The 22,094-nt window shown below is 30.5% G+C and overlaps 1 protein-coding gene and 1 pseudogene across 1 annotated transcript; both read left to right on the plus strand.

The window, feature by feature from the left end:
- The first annotated feature begins 206 nt into the window (after positions 1 to 206).
- The window catches only part of LOC139854369 (protein PLASTID TRANSCRIPTIONALLY ACTIVE 14-like), a 46,307-nt pseudogene continuing 24,419 nt past the window's right edge, over positions 207 to 22,094 (plus strand).
- Positions 1,945 to 7,497, plus strand: LOC139855751 (uncharacterized). Its single transcript, XM_071845001.1, has 9 exons — positions 1,945 to 2,406; positions 2,847 to 2,931; positions 3,323 to 3,483; positions 3,698 to 5,004; positions 5,548 to 5,750; positions 5,932 to 6,136; positions 6,378 to 6,993; positions 7,078 to 7,195; positions 7,290 to 7,497. The coding sequence occupies exons 4-5, from the start codon at positions 4,177 to 4,179 to the stop codon at positions 5,608 to 5,610; spliced, it is 891 nt and encodes a 296-aa protein (XP_071701102.1). The 5' UTR covers positions 1,945 to 2,406; positions 2,847 to 2,931; positions 3,323 to 3,483; positions 3,698 to 4,176; the 3' UTR covers positions 5,611 to 5,750; positions 5,932 to 6,136; positions 6,378 to 6,993; positions 7,078 to 7,195; positions 7,290 to 7,497.

The raw sequence follows: 22,094 nt of genomic DNA on the forward strand, positions 1-22,094 counted from the left end.
AAGATTATTATTAAGTCAACTATAGTTGGATGTATTATGAAATGGTATGCATGCCGTCAACTTTCGATGTAATGAAAGTTTATCTTAAAAAAAAAGAATGCAATGTTTGTAAAATGTATCATATAGAGGTCAAGTACCTCGCGATGTAATCATATATTATTGTATTCGTTCTTATGGATTAGGATGGGTCGTTACAAGTTCAACATATGTATTTGTATGAGCAGTTGAAAATGCTTGATGTTTTCAATGATAAGATTAAGGGAGGGTGTTAAAAGGTTATATTTAAACAATTTTATCATTGACTAGTTATTTAGTTGATTAACTAGCTTTGTTTGTTATTGTGCAAGGTTTTATTTGATAAGTTAAAGGGCTGTTGGGTCATTATTGAAATTCTGGAGTGCTGGTTGAAACTTATGAAGTTTGGAGTTTAAGATTGAAGTTGTTGTGGCTAAAGTGAAAGATTAAGAGTTCATGGGTTTTTATGTTAGTTCTGGGTTTCTAAACCCTAAATATATATATACTCCCGTTGACTACTACTTCATTCATTCAACACTGATTCAATTTTCTCTCTAGCTCCGGTTTGTTTTCTGTCCAAAATTAGGGTTTCAATGTCTGAGTTGTTTTGTAGAAATTGTTCATATTTTGTGAGCAATTGTAATTCGTAGTGGTGAGAGTTCATTTGTTCCGTAATTTTGGCAAGAGTTTGTTATAGATTATTTTGTGAAATAAAGTCTTTCTTTGATTTTGGGTTATCTGGTGCGTGCATAATATAATGGTTTCCTGAGTTCTTTTTTGCAATCAATTAATTGCTTCATCAAAGATTATCAGGTTCTAGCCCTATTTCTCTCCATCTACATCGTCATGTATCTATATTATATGCATGTATATCTATATCTATCTTTTACAATAATAACGTTTAATTTAAAGCAGGTAGGGAAGAAATTGAAGAAGATTGACTACAACGACACCTAATTTGACTTAGAAATGTAACGCTACTAAGAGAATTGGGGGAATTAAAGCTAGAGCAGCTTTTGACACACCGGAGACCATTAATTCATCTTTTTAAACTCTATTTCAGCCAGAAGATACACCTGCTTCTAAGGTCCTATTTATGTTAGGGTTTATGTTACTAGTTTTTGTTGTTGTGTATTAGTTTGTTGACATGTGGTTATTAGTTGAGTTAGTGATTGTAACTTACCGTATTAGTTACTTTTCACAAAACAGTTGGAGCAACTGATCCTGAATTTTTTAAAATGGGATTTGTTAGAAGTATGAGAGCCTATGGAATGGAATTTTGGAAGGTCAGAATGGTTTCGGTGTTTATGCCTCGGAAGATATTGAACCTTTTTGTCGTGCTAAGGTGAGTCATTTTGCATTTATATGAATACATGTTGGTCATCTATATTGATTCTTTATTATAAATAAATGAAGATGAGTAATAACGTTGTTTTACGCTTGATTTTAAGGTAGTAATGGAGATACCGTTGGAGTTGATGTTAACTATAAGTCAAAATACCCTGTGGATGTTCTTTCCAGACATAATACCAGCTGGACATCCAATATTCGATATTATTAACTCAACAAATCCAGAGGTACTTTTTGTGTTTATATGTCGTCCTCTCAATTTTCCGAGTTGAAGTTGTTATGATGAAAGCAACTTTATTTGTGTTACCTTTATGGCTATTCATCTCACGTGATAAATTTCTTTCCCAGACATTGGGACCTAAGAATAGCGTGTCTCTTCTTTTATATGCATTTGATCATGACAAGAATTTTTGGCAAATCTATGGTGACTTTTTGCTTAGTGCTGAGGAGTGTACTAGATTGCTTCTAGCTACTGAGGTTTATATATATGTAGAATGCTTTTAACAAATTTATTTTAATATTAATATTAATAATTTTTGTTAGGGTTTGGATGTCTGATTTGTAGTGATTATCTATATCTATATCTATATCTATATCTATATTATATATAATAATAAAGTCAGTTTTAGCTAATCAACCTTTAAAAGTTTTGACATGGCAAAAAGAGGACCATTAGATTAACTCTCATCTTTTAATAATAACCATTGATTTTATTGATCCCTCAACAATTGTCGCTCTCATCATTTTCTATTGTTTATTGACAAAAATGTCCATCACTCTTCCAATCAAAATAAAAAAATACGGGGTCCTGAGTCCTGACTTACTGATTCCATAATTCACATTCACAATCTAACAAAAAACCAGTACCAGGAAATATCCGAACAATAATAGAGAATTGACGAAGCATGTGGATCTAGGATTCGTACATCTTGAATCGATCGATTCAATTATTTTCTGATGCAACACCGATCGAATCAGTTTCATGAAGCATTAGGGTTCGCACATGTTCAATCGATATCAACAAACAGTAGCCTTTGTTAGGTATTCTATCTATTTTCTGTATCTTTTGATTTAAGATTTAGGGTTTGTTCAATATTTGATTTCTAAAATGTGCGATAGAAAGCGTTTTTTGGATTTATTTTTAGTTACATTAGGGTTTAAAAAAATTACTGGACAGCGGATCAACGACCGATCGAAACTATCTTTTTATTGTAAAATTTCGGTTCTGATATTTAATTAAGCGTAATCAGTAGTTAATGTCCCTAAGAAGGGGCACATAAACATCCTATAGGAAACATTATACAGGTAATGTGCACTGATTAATCAACCTTTGAAATATTTTAAGTACATAAACCAATTCATTGTTCGCTCTTCTATAATTTAGAGCGTATTGCTATCAACATTTATCGTGTTTGGTAGATTATTAATTTTCTATTATGCTATTACCTTATCCATTAAGTTTCCTATGATTCTTTTAATAGGTGGTAGACAAAAAAAGTTCAAGTCACTCTCTTGATGAAGTGTCAAGAACGAATCCAGAATACTATATCGCCTTTTGAATCAAAGGTACAATTTCTTTCGAGATGTCATTAGTTCCTTTATAACATCTTGTGGCTTGCAGACATCAATTTATACAAGCTCCTAAAGTTAACTTTGTCAATATTATAATGTATTATGGTCTGAGATTAAATAAAATAAATGCGAATCTAGGTGTCAAGTGACATCCCTATTAGATTGTGTGCTGATAATGAATTTGGTATTCTGATGTTTTATGAAGCGTACTAAGACTATCTAATAGGGAAATTATATTTTTTTAAAATATTAAAAATTCAAAAACTTAATGAATGTTTAGTTGATGCATCATCTTACGAATTTCCAGTTGCGCTATTTGACGATAGATATATTTTCTTATATCTTCATTCATTAAATCATTAAAGTTTTGGTGTTGTTCTTGAAGGGTCGAATCTACTCCGATACATGGCTAATGCAATAACTGATCTATCTTAGGCATGTGAAGCTTTTAAATCAAAAGAAGCAGCACCTTCATTTGCAGGTATATTGACTGAAAGCTTGCAAAATTGACGTAGAACAACAAAACTGAAGAACTGAACAGAACTGGTACACTATATTTAGTTCGCTTTTCAGTCTTACAGTTTTTTAAAACCAATCTCGCGGCTTCTCTGTCCAGGATTATTTAGCAATCGTCTTTGATTAGGTTTAATATGGTCTGGAATCAAACCAGTTTTGGCTTTCAAACTTAAATGTTATCATTATATATACTTTAATTTTGCAAGCCATAAAACTCCAATTTATTATTTGGTTTATGGTCCAGTGATACGAGCATGGAATAACAAGAAAATCCACATCATCATTCCACACGTTTTGTTTGAGGAAGTCAAGCTAATTGCAAGTTACATAATTCGGTTGTACGTGAGTAAACTGAGACCATGATCTACACCAACTTACATGCACTCACACTAGTTACTTGGTAGTTTCAATTTAATTAAGTTTAGTAGTTAATTAGCATTAGTGGTACGTGCACAATAATGGGTCAGCATGTTTCTAGAATTCAACCATTTCCCTTAATTGTTATTTTAGGCTAGTGGCAGTTATTTGAAGTTACTTGTAACCGTACCGTAGAATGAGTACTATAAATATGTAACTTGTTTTGTATTAAGATTATGATGAATGAATGAATTATTTGGGTTAAGCCAAAGTCTCTTTTCCACAAGTCTATATTCTTTGGAGATTAGCCATCTCGAATCGGCCTCTATCTTTGGAGTTCGCGGTTGACTCGAAGAAACTGTATCAATGGTGCTTTCATTGAGTCCCTCCCTCAATGAATCATGGGATGCCATAAATGAACAATGGGATGCCATACGTCACCGACCTGTCGGGCCCCGACTCCAAGTCGCAATGGCCCGTTTGGCTGCTACCATGATTAGGTGTAATCCGGGGACAGACTTAGCACATAATATGGCTAAGTATCTTCTTGACGACACCGAAATCTCACACCAGACCGCCACTCTTGACGAAGAAGACACCGAACCACTAAACACCGACTCCACCGCCTCCGAATACGACACCGAAACCACCCTCGATGTCACCGAACCCACATTCGATATCACCGAACCCACACTCGATGTCACCGAACCCAACCTCGACGTCAACATTCAAACTAACCAACCATGCATGCAAGCTGTTTCCATGTCTGAATTTTCACAACAGGACCGTGTTGGTGACTTGCCATCCGTTGAGGTTGATTCACTTAAACAGGTCCATGAAAAACCATTCATGTGGTCTACTTTGAAATTTGATTCGAAGTTCAAGGAGATACACATTTTTCCATTTGGCTGGACAAAACAAAAGGAGAAAAAGTCTCTAGCCTTGACTACAACAATAGGAATGTCCCAATTGTGGTTCGAAGACAAGCAATGTTCATTAATTGAGCATGGGTGCATGTTCTTACGACCGTCCCCAAAACCGCCATGGAAGATCTCTCCAACCTTGAGGACAAGGTTGATTTTCAACCGGTGGGTATTGATACGAGCATGGAATAACAAGAAAATCCACATCATCATTCCACACGTTTTGTTTGAGGAAGTCAAGCTAATTGCAAGTTACATAATTCGGTTGTACGTGCGTAAACTGAGACCATGATCTACATCAACTTACATGCACTCACACTAGTTACTTGGTAGTTTCAATTTAATTAAGTTTAGTAGTTAATTAGCATTAGTGGTACGTGCACAATAATGGGTCAGCATGTTTCTAGAATTCAACCATTTCCCTTAATTGTTATTTTAGGCTAGTGGCAGTTATTTGAAGTTACTTGTAACCGTACCGTAGGATGAGTACTATAAATATGTAACTTGTTTTGTATTAAGATTATGATGAATGAAAAAGTATTTGGTTTAACCAAAGAGTCTCTTCTTAGTCTTTTATTCTTGGGAGATTGACCATCTCGAATTGGTCTTCTATCATCCAGTTACCAAACAAATTTCAAAACTGAACAAGACCGGTTTAGATCGGTTTTTGGATTCCTTTTCTGCTATGCAATTTTTTCCTGTGTTTTTCAGTTGTTGTGGCAGTTTTAACTTGGATTACTTTTTGCGTGTGAAATTGAATAGTGGTGTTGTTTCAACTTATGTGTCTAATTTTTTTTCCGATTACCAATTGCAGCTATGCAGACAATTTAATATGAGATCACCAAAGCTTACATACAGAGGCATAGTTCGTGGATAAGGGCTTCTACTGAAGAGATCTCTAAAATTGAATCCTGGGTTCCAGTGTGTATTCTTGAAAGAAACTAATCTTCATACACAATATCTCACTTGGCTTTAATTTCGTTTGATCATGGCTACAACAATGGACCAGATAGATAGGTAAGTTCAAATATCTTGGTATACATAGACTTTACGTTGCCTTTCCAAACACTGAGTTTTTTTCGTGATCACCTCAAAAAATAATCTATTAGTCTAATAGGATGAACAAAAAGTAGAAAAAAACAAATATTATTTTACTACAAAGAACTCTAGGGTTCTGCATAATGTTTGCTATCCCCAGGATGATCCATGCATTAGGGATTGGAGCAAGAAAGTCAGGACATATTTCGGGATATGAGTTTATCATTTTATTGAGCTAAAGGTAAATGGATGTGGAAGTCGGTTTCTCTTATCATCTTTTGTCATCCAAAGACTGGTCAGATTGATTTTGTGGATAGCAGCAATCCAATCAAGTTTGTTGAGAAACCCCAAAAGGGTTCCGAAAGGTAATCAGGTATTTTTATCTTATATTTTATTTTAAATATTTAATTAATAGTTACAACCCAATTTGTGTTAAGGATATTGTTGCTAATGATAATGATGAAATGGACACAACTAATTGTGTGGTGAAGAACTTGTTTTGTTGCCTATCAAACATATGTTTGTTTTCTATTCGATTTTGTGTATACATGTGTGTATTGTTTTTAATAGTCAAATTTATTATTTTAGTTGAAATTTGCTGTTTAGGAACCAATGACACTAATATACGGCGTTGAAGATTCGATGAATTACTAGCGGGCAGTAAGTGCAAATAATAGTATGTTTGGTCCCTAAAGGTATCTCGTGTTACCCATCCTTATGTATTTAGCTCGATTGTAAATGTGTTGTATGAAGATCAGATTGACATTTTGATCCATTACGCAAGATATATATTTTAGTTGACTCATGAGCCAACACAATATGATTTATAAACCTTGACCCATGAGCCAACATATAATATATTTGAGTTGGCCCTGTTTTACCCATGAGCTAATAGAATATGATTGATATCCCTTAACAGAATTAATCCAAATAAATGGATGATAACTCTGATCAAACCCATAACCATCCAGCCCTTCAAACAATATCGCTCATTTTTTGGAATCAATGATTTAGAAACAAAGAAATTTTACAGAACAATGTAACATTTTACATGTTTTAGTAGTTGCTACTTTCGACATGTCTGTTTAAATTTTTGTTCTTGCAGGGTAAGTTACATATTGAGGTTATAGGGCAGATCATATCCATTTAGCCAGACTTGAGTGGTTGATGGACATATAATCTACACATGTTAAGATAGGTTTTACCGAGGTTTAACTCCGAGGTGCATACTTATCCATACTCGAGTTCTTATTCATAACGTTTGCATATACGTAACTACATGATATTAAACCTTCACATTTTATAGGGATAGGGAAAACCAAGTTCCACAATCTAATTAATATGAAGTTGAGATGAGAGAATTGAGGTCTCAACGTGAGGAGTAAAGGCATCTTAAAGAACAGCTGAAGTCCGAGTAGGACAAGGTATGTATAGTTCGTATAAGTGATTTTTAAGGGTATGTATCCAATTATGTAGCTCTTGAAATTTTGATGGTGATATGAATTCTCTATCTTTCAGGCTGGAATCGTCTAAAGAATCTGTTAGAGAAGTCGTAGGTCGGATTCGTGCTATAAAGTCTTCCATATCGGGAATAATATAACGGCTGCCATTTTTAGATTTTTATAATATTTTTTATACAAACAAATGTATATATTCAATTCAATGATATTTATATAATGATGATCAAATCTTTACTTCCATGTAATTACAAATCATTTTTAGACTACATGTGAAATGAACTTTACTTTCATAAGTTCGCGAATCATCGTTAATGCATATTTCAGATTGAATTTATCATGACATTAGTAGATGTATCTATAGATGGGCAAAAAAACCGGATCCAGATCCGATCCGGTGACCCGATCCGGAACCGGACAGAACCAGAACCGGACACAGCGAAATCTGGATCCGGATCCGAGATCCGATCCGGTTCCAACCGGATCCAGATTTTCAAGAGAACCGGATTTTTTCCGGATATAAATCGGATTTTATCCGATCCGGATCCGGATCCGATCCGGTTTTTCAAAAAAATAGCCGTTTTTTTCCTTTTTTTTTTTTTTTTTGCAGTTTCAGCCTTTTTTTTGCAGTTTTTTGAGTTTTTTTTTTTTTTTTTTACCATTTTAACCCCACAAAGTCCATTATAATTGGATGCATATACTTTGAGTTAGCTATACAGGGTTGAGGTTGATTCCAAAAATATATATACTTTGAGTTGTGATTTAGCCTGAGACGTGTATACACTGGGTCGTGGATTGATTCAAGATAATATATATCGATTTATTTCTGTACATCTAACTTTGGACAACTAGTCGTAGGTTACTAACGAGGACAGCTGACTTAATAAACTTAAAACATCAAAATGTATTAAAAATGTTGTAATTATATTTTGAGCATATTTTGATATATATGTACATATTTGTTATAGGTTCGTGAATCGACCAGTGGCCAAGTCTTACTTCCCGACGAAGTAAAAATCTGTGAAAGTGAGTTATAGTCCCACTTTTAAAATCTAATATTTTTGGGATGAGAATACATGCAGCTTTATAAATGTTTTACAAAATAGACACAAGTACATGAAACTACTTTCTATGGTTGAACGATCGAAGCCGAATATGCCCCTTTTACTTGGTAACCTAAGAATTAGTAAACCAGTCTACTAATTGACGCGAATCCTAAAGATAGATCTATTGGGGCCAACAAACCCCATCCGTTGTAGCGGATGCTTTAGTACTTCGATGTTGTTTTATCATGTCCGATGGATGTCCCGGAATGATAGGGGATATTCTTATATGCATCTTGTTAATGTCGGTTACCAGGTGTTCAAACCATATGAATGATTTTTATCTCTATGTATGGGATGTGTATTGAAATATGAAATCTCGTGGTCTATTATTACGATTTGATAAATATATAGGTTAAACCTATAACTCACCAACATTTTTGTTGACGTTTAAAGCATGTTTATTCTCAGGTGATTATTAAGAGATTCCGCTGTTGCATGCTAATATATGGACAAGATTTGGAGTCAGCATGCTTGTATAATATTGTTTAAAAACTGCATCCGAGATTTATTTTGTTGTAACATATTAATATTGTAAACCAATATGTATTGGTAGCGTGTAAGTGTGATATTTTTAGATTATCATTTCTGGATAATCTAGGTGGTGTCTTTTTAACCTTGTCGATAAAATAAAGGTTATGGTTTGTTTTAAAAACGAATGCAGTCTTTGAAAAACGTCTCATATAGAGGTCAAAACCTCGCAACGAAATCAATTAATATGGAACGTTTATAATCAATATGAACGGGACATTTCAGTGGGAAACAAAACAAGACACATCCAATATTAAGCATTATGGCTCGTGACTTATTTACCGTTCAAGCTTCAACCATAGCTTCCGAATCGGCCTTTTCTTTGAGTGGTCGAATTATATCGGAAAGAAGGTCAAGACTTACCCCCCAAGCCGTGAAAGTATGTGTATGTTTGAAAGATTATTTGGATGGGGTAGATAGGATACAAGATCAAACTTCATTAGAAGGTCCGTTATATAACGACATTGAAGAATGTATAGAGTATGAAGAAAATTTAGCGGGATTATCACCTACAACAACCGAAGAGAATTCCAACAATGAACTAAACGAAGTGGATGAAGGTGACTATGAACCGTTTGATATGGACCAAACCGAAATGAATGTATCGGGTTACCAACAAACTTACCTTTCTCTAGTTGATGACCCCGCTTTTGAAGACTACGATCGAAGGCACCATCCTCAACGTGCTCAACAAGATAACACATTTGGGTCATTTGACGACTAAAGTATAACGGGTGATGGCAATGCCGAAGCTTGATATACTTTAGTCTTAATACATTATTGGGTGATGGCCATGCCGAAGCTCGAAATGTATTAATTATAATTGTATTGTTCGAATAAGAGTGTTGTTATTTTTATTATTGTATCGTTCGAATAAAAGTGTTATTTTTATAATTGTATTGTTCGAATATTGTTATTTATATTATCTATTGTGTTGAGCACTTGAGCATTATAACTGTAACACCCTGTTTTCCCGTGCACGTCTAAAGGTACGTACTTAATCAATAGTACGCTTATAACTTACTCGTTATGTGATTAAATGAACTAAAGTGTTAGTTAGGTGTGAGTGCATATATGTATATGTGTATATATATATATATATATATATATATATATATATATATATATATATATATATATATATATATATATATATATATATATATATATATATATATATATATATATATATATATGGGTATATTCGAATGCGTGCGTATACGTGTATATGAATGTGTCGTGATTGGCGTCAAGTCGTGTGAGACTTAAGGTTGAGGTTTAGACGTGAAAGGACCCGTTCATATACATTATAAACGATTCACAATAGTTGATTACATCGCGAGGTATTTGACCTCTATATGATACATATTATAAACATTGCATTCGTTTTTAAAAGACAAACTTTCTTTACATCGAAAATTGACAGGCATGCATACCATTTCATAATATCCACTATCCAATTATAAATTAACTTAATAGTAATCTTTGATGAACTCAATGACTCGAATGCAACTTTCTTCGAAATATGCCATGAAATACTCCAAGTAATATCTTTAAAACAAGCAAATGCACAGCGGAAGATTTCTTTTATACCTGAGAATAAACATGCTTTAAAGTGTCAACCAAAAGGTTGGTGAGTTCATTAGTTTATCATAATCATTCATTTCCATCATTTTAATAGACCACAAGAATTTCATTTCCAGTTCTCATAAATATACGTCCCACGCATAGAGACAAAAATAATCATTCATATGGATTGAACACCTGGTAACCGACATTAACAATATGCATATAAGAATATTCCCATCATTCCGGGATCCTCCTTGACATGATATAAATTTCGAAGTACTAAAGCATCCGGTACTTTGGATGGGGTTTGTTAGGCCCAATAGATCTATCTTTAGGATTCGCGTCAATTAGGGTGTCTGTTCCCTAATTCTTAGATTACCAGACTTAATAAAAAGGGGCATATTCGATTTCGATAATTCAACCATAGAATGTAGTTTCAATTACTTGTGTCTATTTCGTCAAACATTTATAAAAGCGCATGTATTCTCAGTCCCAAAAATATAAAGGGTAAAAAGGCAAATGAAACTCACGCATATAATTATTGTAAAACAGTTACTAAAGCATTTGCATGTATTCTCAGCCCCAAAAATGTAAAGAGTAAAAGGGGATCAATGAAACTCACCATACTGTATTTCGTAGTAAAAATACATATAACGTCATTGAGCAAGTGCAAGGTTGGCCTCGGATTCACGAACCTAAATTAATTATATATATTTATGTGTTGGTCAATATTTGTCTAACAAATTAGGTCAAGTCATAATGTACCACAATCCTAATGCTCGAGACTAATATGCAAAAGTCAACAAAAGTAAATTTGACTCAAAATAATTTTCAAAAATCTATACATGATTAATATATAGTTTAAATATCGTCCTTTTATATTTTTAAATATTTTTAAAAGATTTATTAGAGTAAATAATATAATTTATTTATTAATAAATAAAATTTTATATTAAATTTATATAATAAAATATACTTTTATATATATTAAGTAATAAAATTTATAGGGTTTATTTAATATCATAAAGATAATATGATAGGTATTATTAAAGTAAGTTATTACACGTAATAAAATATGTTTGTATCACATATTTATTTGATAAAATAATATCTATAATGATAGTAAGTAAAAGTTGTATTATTTTGTAATAATAATTATTATTATAAAAATATCAATATTTATAATTACTAAGATGACATTATGATAAAACGATAATTCTAATTATGATAACTTTAATATTTACGATAATTTTTTTAATATTATCTTTAAAATAATAATTCTATTTAAAATAATAATAATAATGATATTTTATAGTAACAATGACATTTCTATTAAAATGATAGTTTTAATACTAACGATACTTTTAATAATAATAGTAATGATAAAAATAATAAGAACGATAATTTTATCTAAATCAATATCTTATAATATTTTAATTTCATCATGATACTCTTACTCATTATTTCCTAATCGTTTCGTTTAATAGCTTTTAATCGTCTTTTATATCGTGTCCATAATAATGATAATAATAGTAATCAAAATAATTAGGTGTTACAAATATTTGTTTTAATTACACTAATATTAATAATGATAGTTACTATAACATTATTAACGATAATACTAATAATTATCTTAATGATAATATAGTAATAATAATAATAACAATAAAAATAACCATTTTTAAATAATGATATATATATTAATAATGATAATAATAATACTAATAATAATAATAATAATAATAATAATAATAATAATAATTGGATAATAATAATAATACTAATTATAACTTTAACAATAATAACGATAGTAATAATAAAAAAATTAATAATTTTTAATGATAAATCCCTTTTATTGATAAAGATAATAATAATGATAATAATAAGATAAAACTAGAACGACGATAAAAACGACGATAATAATAATCATTTTTAATAAAAATATCGAAAATTCAATTGATTATAACTTCTAATCCGTTCATCGAAACCATTCGATATCTAAAGGAAAAGTTCTTAATTTTTCGCTAGCTTTCCAAGGACATGCATATCTTATACCTTATTTCAACCGCAAGTGTAACTAATTCAAGATTCAACCTAACCTGTCTAAGGGCAATATCAAAAGTACAAGCATGCATAATCCTAAATACTCGAGCATTAGTCAGGGATACACTATTAGTATGTAAAAGTTAAATTATGAGTACTCACGTATCAATATTGAGATTCAATATTGCAGGAAAGGTACGTAGACGCAACGTAAATGATAAACACTATATTGACCTCGCGAGCATACCCATGAACCATACTCAATCACCTCCATAGCTATAACCCATAATTTCCTTAATCCTATTCTACTCGAAAAACAATTTCGAAATCACTCGGACAGCAATCCGTCATAATATTTTATGTATACTAATAATATCTTGAAATAATACGGAGTAAATATATATATGTAAATCGATTGAGAGAGTTTAGAGAAAAATATTTTCAAGTTTCTATGAAATAATGAAACCTATTGAATTCTATTTATAATAGATTTTTGAATTATTAAAGTGAATTATTAAAATATGAATTATTAAAGTGAATTATTAAAGTATGAATTATTAAAGTATGAATTATTAAAGTGAATTATTAAAGTATGAATTATTAAAGTGAATTATTAAAGTTAAAGTAAAGTAAAAATAAAGTAAAGGTAAAGTTTAAGTATAGTAAAAGTATAAAACTATGTATGTATAATACGCGTATAAATATATATATAATATTAATTTAAATCGTTATATATATTTAATAAAATAAAATATAAATATTATTATCTTTATCATACAAGTTAAGTAATGAGTTGTCAAAAGTGGTTCTAGATATTTATAAAAGTTATATACGTTTTAATAATAAAGTTCTTTTTAAACTGAAAACATTTTTGTACGTTTGAAACTAAATCAAATAAATATGATAATTTTGTTTTCCAAAACTAAATATATTTAAGAATCATTTTGTTTAAAGGTTAAAATAATGGAAATCGTTATATCATAAAACGTTTTAGAAAAGTAGAATCATATATATTCATAATAGATTTCAAGTTTTTAAATTACAGTCTGTTGGTGAAGCATGCGATAAAGTTCAAAGGTTAAATAAATGTATGAAATTATTTTAATAAAAAATGTCGAGTTACTTAACTTGTCGATATCCAACATCTAAGTTATTTACACTCCACGTTCTTACTTATAAATCACTTTACCATTTTCCGAATGTTGTCAAAAAGAATAGATTTCTTAAATCACAGTGGACCTCATAACATAGACCCGTAATCATATCACAATGTATCTGATAAATCAATCATTTGATATTATCTTCTAATTCCATCGATAAACATATTGAAACAAATACGTTCATGTAAAGTATTATACGTTTAATACTTTATTAATATTCTCAAGTAATAATATATATATATATATACATATATATACATATTTATTTATATATAACGGTTCGTGAATCGTCGGAATTTGGTCGAGGTTATAATGAATGTATGAACATAATTTAAAATTCTTGAGATTTAACTTAACAAACTTTGCTTATCGTGTCGGAATAATATAAAGATAAAGTTTAAATTTGGTTGAAAATTTCCGGGTTGTCACAGTACCTACCCGTTAAAGAAATTTCGTCCCGAAATTTGAATGGGATGGTCATGGCTGACAATAAGTATGTTTTCATGACGTATACGCGTTGGAATTTAGAGTTTTATTATCATCAAGTAATATAGATAAAGCAATTTGATTTTTGTGAAGAGTACGAGTGAAGTTATCACAAAAGAATGAAATGAGTAAATGCACGTTCTTTTTAACCAATGACATAGTCACGGTTGATTTTCGGAATTCAAGGAATTTAGAGAAAATCTTCGTAATAAGATTTGGTTCTTCGGTAATTAAGGAACTTAGGATCTGCTTTGATTAAATGCGATAATCTGTTTTGATTTCTCTGTCGGATATTTTACTATATATCCACCCCCTTCGTTTCCTTATTTCCACAACTCACACCTTTTATTCTTTCTCCCTCAATTCATACTTTATAGCACTCGCTAATATGCTCCATCCAGTTCTGATTCTTGATATACTCCTAACTTTCATATCTGTCATTCTTCTTTTTCATCTACCGCCAGAAGAATCTATTTACTTCTACTATACTCTTGGTTTTATTGTGTTTTTAGTTCTCCCGTGTCTTTATATTGCTATATGCATCGATATATATGGTTTGTTATTTCTGGGTTGTTGTTGGGTTTTATATCTTCCCTTATACTTCAAAGTCCGTGCTTCTGTCTTCTATAATCATTGTCATCCACAGTTAATACTCCCTCCTATTTGCTGCGATTTATACTCCGATTTCTATTTTGGAGCTTTGTCCTTTCGTTTCTTCTTTTTACAATTAAGCATCGCTTGTAATGGTCCATAATTCGTAGATATAAATTTCAGAATGAACATTGTTAATGTTCTAAGAAGGAAATGGTAATGGCATGGTCTTGATTTGTTAAATTACCAGAATACCCTGGAAAAGACCGAATCATCAAGAAATATTTTCTTAATATTTTAGAGGTTAAATAGAATACAAGAGTCGTGTAACATGGCACATGATGATGTTATGATCTGTGAATCATCACGTTCCATTTAAAAACTCAGCATGACTTACTGTAATATAATCACGTTGATCAAGTGTCATTATATTATACTAACTCATGCTTCAGTTCCCAACACTACTTCAATAGTATACATATTTTAAATTCGAATTTTTCAGAATTTAGAAATTAAAATAGTTTCTTTTATGATGTAACACAGATAGCGCAAAGAGATAAATGATTTCGAATAACAATAGTTATGAAGATATCTTCAGAAACATTGAAGATATTTATAATGAAAGATATGATGATATCTTAGAATATCTAAGATCAGAAAATTATGAAGAATATTATTCACAAGAGTTTAGAGTCAGGAGAAAGGTATTTGATAATAATTTCAGCAGACACTGAATCATTTGGATTCTTTGAAGGCAGGTTTAGTCTTTGTGATTTGTCCATAGCCTCCTTCATGGTTTGCTTAATCCGTTTTCCAGTTCCAAACCTTATCTTTTTCTGAGCTTTTCCAACACACTATCCTTTATTATCAAACTTTTGACTGTTAAGGTCGTTTACAGTTTTTGCTGCTTCATCAGCATTTTCCAAACATTGGAGAACTAGTTCGCAGTTTAGGGTGTTTTTCAGAAACTTCACATTCAAAGTATATAAGTCTAGGAGATAGACGTTATATATACACCTATAACCTTTGGCGGAGACATGCTGCAAGATTTCAAAATACTGATTGCTGATTCCCAGTAATTGGCATGACAATTCTTGTTACAAGATGCGGATGAGTAAATGATGGGGTTTCGATAAATATAATGACTCAGAAAGTCAAAGATCAGTGAAGTTGTTGGTAAGTTCATTTCTAATGTGGTGAGACATAAAAGGTTCTCCGGTCACGATGACGAAAGGGCAACGTCTATATCAAGATTATAATAAGACTGTTTCAACTAAAAAGTCGAAGTTGACTTGTTGGAGCTGTGACAAAACTGACTAATTTGAAAAGGAATCGCAAAGTTATTTTTGCTAATAAATGCCAAAGGGTCTGACATGAATACGTGTTAAATAATGACTCTGATTTCGAGAGCTTTTCAGATGCAAGACTGTGGTTAATATGTGGTTGGATCATCATCTCAATTTTTCATTATTTGAAGTGTCTTCAGGAATTTCGAAGGGTTTTGAACACAGATTGTAATCGTTAATATACATATGATGTTCTAACACAGTTTTGAAGTCAAAGTATAGCTTGTGAAAGATGTAACGATCTAAGAGTGATGATTTTGGTCATATCTCGAGTTGAATTCTGAGATTTCAAAATCAAAATATGTAATTAAATTTTGAATGAGTATGGTTGTTTTGATTTCTATAAAAGAATGTATATTTTTGTGAAAGTAGGGAGTATAATGGATGATTTGCTGAATCAGATTCGAAGAATGTAACATATTAATTGTGAATTTATATATCTCTCGGGTATTACCTACCCATTAAAAAAATTTCACAATTAATATTTTGTACAAAAGAATTTTATTACAGTCTTTATGAAAATATATATATGTATATTTTCTTTAGATGTAATATAGATTTAATGAGTTAATGTTAAATTAAACTCATTTGATTTACGGTTGAAACTACAATTGAATAATCCCTAAAGGCTTTAAAAAATTACATAACTTTTACGGAGTATTTCTTTAATGATATTGAAATTATTAATCAATACTTCGTTATTTGTTGATGTATGATGTTCGGTTCATGGAATTCTTGTGAATTTCGCAAAGTACGAATGATGTTATTTGAAAAGTTTCGAGTACATCGATGATGAAAGTGTAAAATCAAACATATATTTGAATAATATACTTGATTTATTATGAGATGGAATTTATTGAATTAAAACAGAGATTGTAGTTAACGATGGTTAAGTTGCGGGCGAAGGACGTACATTATTACATATTTGTAATATGAATTAACCGAGTAGTTAAGATTCACACACAATAGCTTAGCATGGAAAGATTTATTTTTATTTCAAAATATATATATATATATATATAAAATATACATATAATTTCTTCAGAGGGAATGAGTTAACTCTTCGTAACTCGTTGATGCAATATACGCGTTATTGATTTGTAGTGATGTCCACAGTGATTCTTGAACTGACGGAGTTTGTGATATTATAGGTGTTCTTGATTCTTATGTTGACTGTACTGACGATGCTAATGACGCTGACGATACTGTTGATGCTGTTGGTAAAACAAGTTTAGCTTATTAATCACACACCATTTTTGTCAGGGTTTCTACTCTTCCTTCTATCATTTTGGTTTGCTTAACTGATTTATGGTTAGGGCTAGATTAGATAATCTCTAAAACTTTAGAGATTACATAATCGCCGCGGAATGTTTCTCCAATGAAGTTATGAATTAATACTTCGCCAGTTATTATTGTTGGTACTCCTTGGTATCCATGGTGCGTATGACGTTGATGCTCGTGGGACAGATTGTGAAGTTGAGGTTTACGACGTGGTTGTGGTTGGAGGTGGTAATGGTACTGTTGGCGTTGATGATGGTGGTACTGGTTATGCTGCTGGTGCTGCTGCTGGTGTTTGTAATCTCTGCACCATATTCTCCAAAGCCACTACCCGAGCGCGAAGCTCGTTGACTTCTTCTATTACACCGGAGTGGTTGTCGGTTCGGACGAGCGGATAAATAAAATCTAGAATTTGATGGAGTATATAATCGTGATGAGATACTCTGGAAATGAGAGAGAAAATGGTGTTTCGGACAGGTTCGCCGGTAAGTGCTTCAGGTTCTTCGTCAAGAGGGCAATGTGGTGGATGGAAAGGATCGCCTTCTTCTTGTCTCCAATGATTGAGGAGACTACGAACTCATCCCCAATTCATCCAGAATAGATGATGACTGATTGGTTGATCCATTCCGGTCACACTGCTTTCGGTGCTTGAGTGAGATTCCATTTCAGAATCCGAGTGACTTGAACTGATGACAACTTCCATTTCGTACGATTGGATAAAGGATTTTTCGATATAAAATGATTTTCCGGCTATCGGGTGGTATTCTATTTACATAGGATATCCATATATGTATATAGATCAAAAGATTTCGTAGATTACGGAGGAATTTACGGAATATGTCAGGCAAAGTTTACAGTAATAGATACGATAAGATATGATTTAGCAGATACGCAAAGATATGAATTTTGTCTATACACTACTCATGTAATTAATGTAGCAAGACGTGTCTAGACTAATAATGATAAGCAGGTAATTTTCTAAGGATGATAAGCAGATGATTTCCGACTAGAAATGATAAGCAAAACTTTTGACATGCAGACACGGTCGAAGTCCAAACTCACTAATGCATCCTAACGACTTATCAGTTAGACACACTAATGCAGACCTGGTTCGCTAAGTCCACCGCTCTGATACCAACTGAAAGGACCCGTTCATATACATTATAAACGATTCACAATAGTTGATTACATCGCGAGGTATTTGACCTCTATATGATACATATTACAAACATTGCATTCGTTTTTAAAAGATAAACTTTCTTTACATCGAAAATTGACAGGCATGCATACCATTTCATAATATCCACTATCCAATTATAAATTAACTTAATAGTAATCTTTGATGAACTCAATGACTCGAATGCAACGTTCTTCGAAATATGCCATGAAATACTCCAAGTAATATCTTTAAAACAAGCAAATGCACAGCGGAAGATTTCTTTTATACCTGAGAATAAACATGCTTTAAAGTGTCAACCAAAAGGTTGGTGAGTTCATTAGTTTATCATAATCATTCATTTCCATCATTTTAATAGACCACAAGAATTTCATTTCCAGTTCTCATAAATATACGTCCCATGCATAGAGACAAAAATAATCATTCATATGGATTGAACACCTGGTAACCGACATTAACAATATGCATATAAGAATATCCCCATCATTCCGGGATCCTCCTTCGGACATGATATAAATTTCGAATTACTAAAGCATCCGGTACTTTGGATGGGGTTTGTTAGGCCCAATAGATCTATCTTTAGGATTCGCGTCAATTAGGGTGTCTGATCCCTAATTCTTAGATTACCAGACTTAATAAAAAGGGGCATATTCGATTTCGATAATTCAACCATAGAATGTAGTTTCAATTACTTGTGTCTATTTCGTCAAACATTTATAAAAGCGCATGTATTCTCAGTCCCAAAAATATAAAGGGTAAAAAGGAAAATGAAACTCACACATATAATTATTGTAAAACAGTTACTAAAGCATTTGCATGTATTCTCAGCCCCAAAAATGTAACGAGTAAAAGGGGATCAATGAAACTCACCATACTGTATTTCGTAGTAAAAATACATATAACGTCATTGAGCAAGTGCAAGGTTGGCCTCGGATTCATGAACCAAAATTAATTATATATATTAATGTGTTGGTCAATATTTGTCTAACAAATTAGGTCAAGTCATAATGTACCACAATCCTAATGCTCGAGACTAATATGCAAAAGTCAACAAAAGTAAATTTGACTCAAAATAATTTTCAAAAATCTATACATGATTAATATATAGTTTAAATATCGTCCTTTTATATTTTTAAATATTTTTAAAAGATTTATTAGAGTAAATAATATAATTTATTTATTAATAAATAAAATTTTATATTAAATTTATATAATAAAATATACTTTTATATATATTAAGTAATAAAATTTATAGGGTTTATTTAATATCATAAAGATAATATGATAGGTATTATTAAAGTAAGTTATTACACGTAATAAAATATGTTTGTATCACATATTTATTTGATAAAATAATATCTATAATGATAGTAAGTAAAAGTTGTATTATTTTGTAATAATAATTATTATTATAAAAATATCAATATTTATAATTACTAAGATGACATTATGATAAAACGATAATTCTAATTATGATAACTTTAATATTTACGATAATTTTTTTAATATTATCTTTAAAATAATAATTCTATTTAAAATAATAATAATAATGATATTTTATAGTAACAATGACATTTCTATTAAAATGATAATTTTTGTTAAAATGATAGTTTTAATACTAACGATACTTTTAATAATAATAGTAATGATAAAAATAATAAGAACGATAATTTTATCTAAATCAATATCTTATAATATTTTAATTTCATCATGATACTCTTACTCATTATTTCCTAATCGTTTCGTTTAATAGCTTTTAATTGTCTTTTATATCGTGTCCATAATAATGATAATAATAGTAATCAAAATAATTAGGTGTTACAAATATTTGTTTTAATTACACTAATATTAATAATGATAGTTACTATAACATTATTAACGATAATACTAATAATTATCTTAATGATAATATAGTAATAATAATAATAACAATAAAAATAACCATTTTTAAATAATGATATATATATTAATAATGATAATAATAATAATAATAATACTAATAATAATAATAATAATAATAATAATAATAATTGGATAATAATAATAATACTAATTATAACTTTAACAATAATAACGATAGTAATAATAAAAAAATTAACAATTTTTAATGATAAATCCCTTTTATTGATAAAGATAATAATAATGATAATAATAAGAAAAAACTAGAACGACGATAAAAACGACGATAATAATAATCATTTTTAATAAAAATATCAAAAATTCAATTGAATATAACTTCTAATCCGTTCATCGAAACCATTCGTTATCTAAAGGAAAAGTTCTTAATTTTTCGCTAGCTTTCCAAGGACATGCATATCTTATACCTTATCTCAACCGCAAGTATAACTAATTCAAGATTCAACCTAACCTGTCTAAGGGCAATATCAAAAGTACAAGCATGCATAATCCTAAATACTCGAGCACTAGTCAGGGATACACTATTAGTATGTAAAAGTTAAATTATGAGTACTCACGTATCAATATTGAGATTCAATATTGCAGGAAAGGTACGTAGACGCAACGTAAATGATAAACACTATATTGACCTCGCGAGCATACCCATGAACCATACTCAATCACCTCCATAGCTATAACCCATAATTTCCTTAATCCTATTCTACTCGAAAAACAATTTCAAAATCACTCGGACAGCACTCCGTCATAATATTTTATGTATACTAATAATATCTTGAAATAATACGGAGTAAATATATATATGTAAATCGATTGAGAGAGTTTAGAGAAAAATATTTTCAAGTTTCTATGAAATAATGAAACCTATTGAATTCTATTTATAATAGATTTTTGAATTATTAAAGTGAATTATTAAAGTATGAATTATTAAAGTGAATTATTAAAGTACGAATTATTAAAGTGAATTATTAAAGTATGAATTATTAAAGTGAATTATTAAAGTATGAATTATTAAAGTTAAAGTAAAGTAAAAATAAAGTAAAGGTAAAGTTTAAGTATAGTAAAAGTATAAAACTATGTATGTATAATACGCGTATAAATATATATAATATTAATTTAAATCGTTATATATATTTAATAAAATAAAATATAAATATTATTATCTTTATCATACAAGTTAAGTAATGAGTTGTCAAAAGTGGTTCTAGATATTTATAAAAGTTATATACGTTTTAATAATAAAGTTCTTTTTAAACTGAAAACATTTTTGTACGTTTGAAACTAAATCAAATAAATATGATAATTTTGTTTTCCAAAACTAAATATATTTAAGAATCATTTTGTTTAAAGGTTAAAATAATGGAAATCGTTATATCATAAAACGTTTTAGAAAAGTAGAATCATATATATTCATAATAGATTTCAAGTTTTTAAATTACAGTCTGTTGGTGAAGCATGCGATAAAGTTCAAAGGTTAAATAAATGTATGAAATTATTTTAATAAAAAATGTCGAGTTACTTAACTTGTCGATATCCAACATCTAAGTTATTTACACTCCACGTTCTTACTTATAAATCACTTTACCATTTTCCGAATGTTGTCAAAAAGAATAGATTTCTTAAATCACAGTGGACCTCATAACATAGACCCGTAATCATATCACAATG

Source organism: Rutidosis leptorrhynchoides, chromosome 6 (assembly GCF_046630445.1).
Source record: "Rutidosis leptorrhynchoides isolate AG116_Rl617_1_P2 chromosome 6, CSIRO_AGI_Rlap_v1, whole genome shotgun sequence".
Taxonomy (NCBI): domain Eukaryota; kingdom Viridiplantae; phylum Streptophyta; class Magnoliopsida; order Asterales; family Asteraceae; genus Rutidosis; species Rutidosis leptorrhynchoides.

Excerpts from the sequence above, each read along its gene's own strand:
- LOC139855751 (XM_071845001.1), top strand. The coding sequence starts at position 4,177 with ATGGTGCTTTCATTGAGTCCCTCCCTCAATGAATCATGGGATGCCATA. Across the intron at positions 5,005-5,547 it reads GTTACATAATTCGGTTGTAC|CTATGCAGACAATTTAATAT; the intron begins GTGCGTAAACTG and ends TACCAATTGCAG.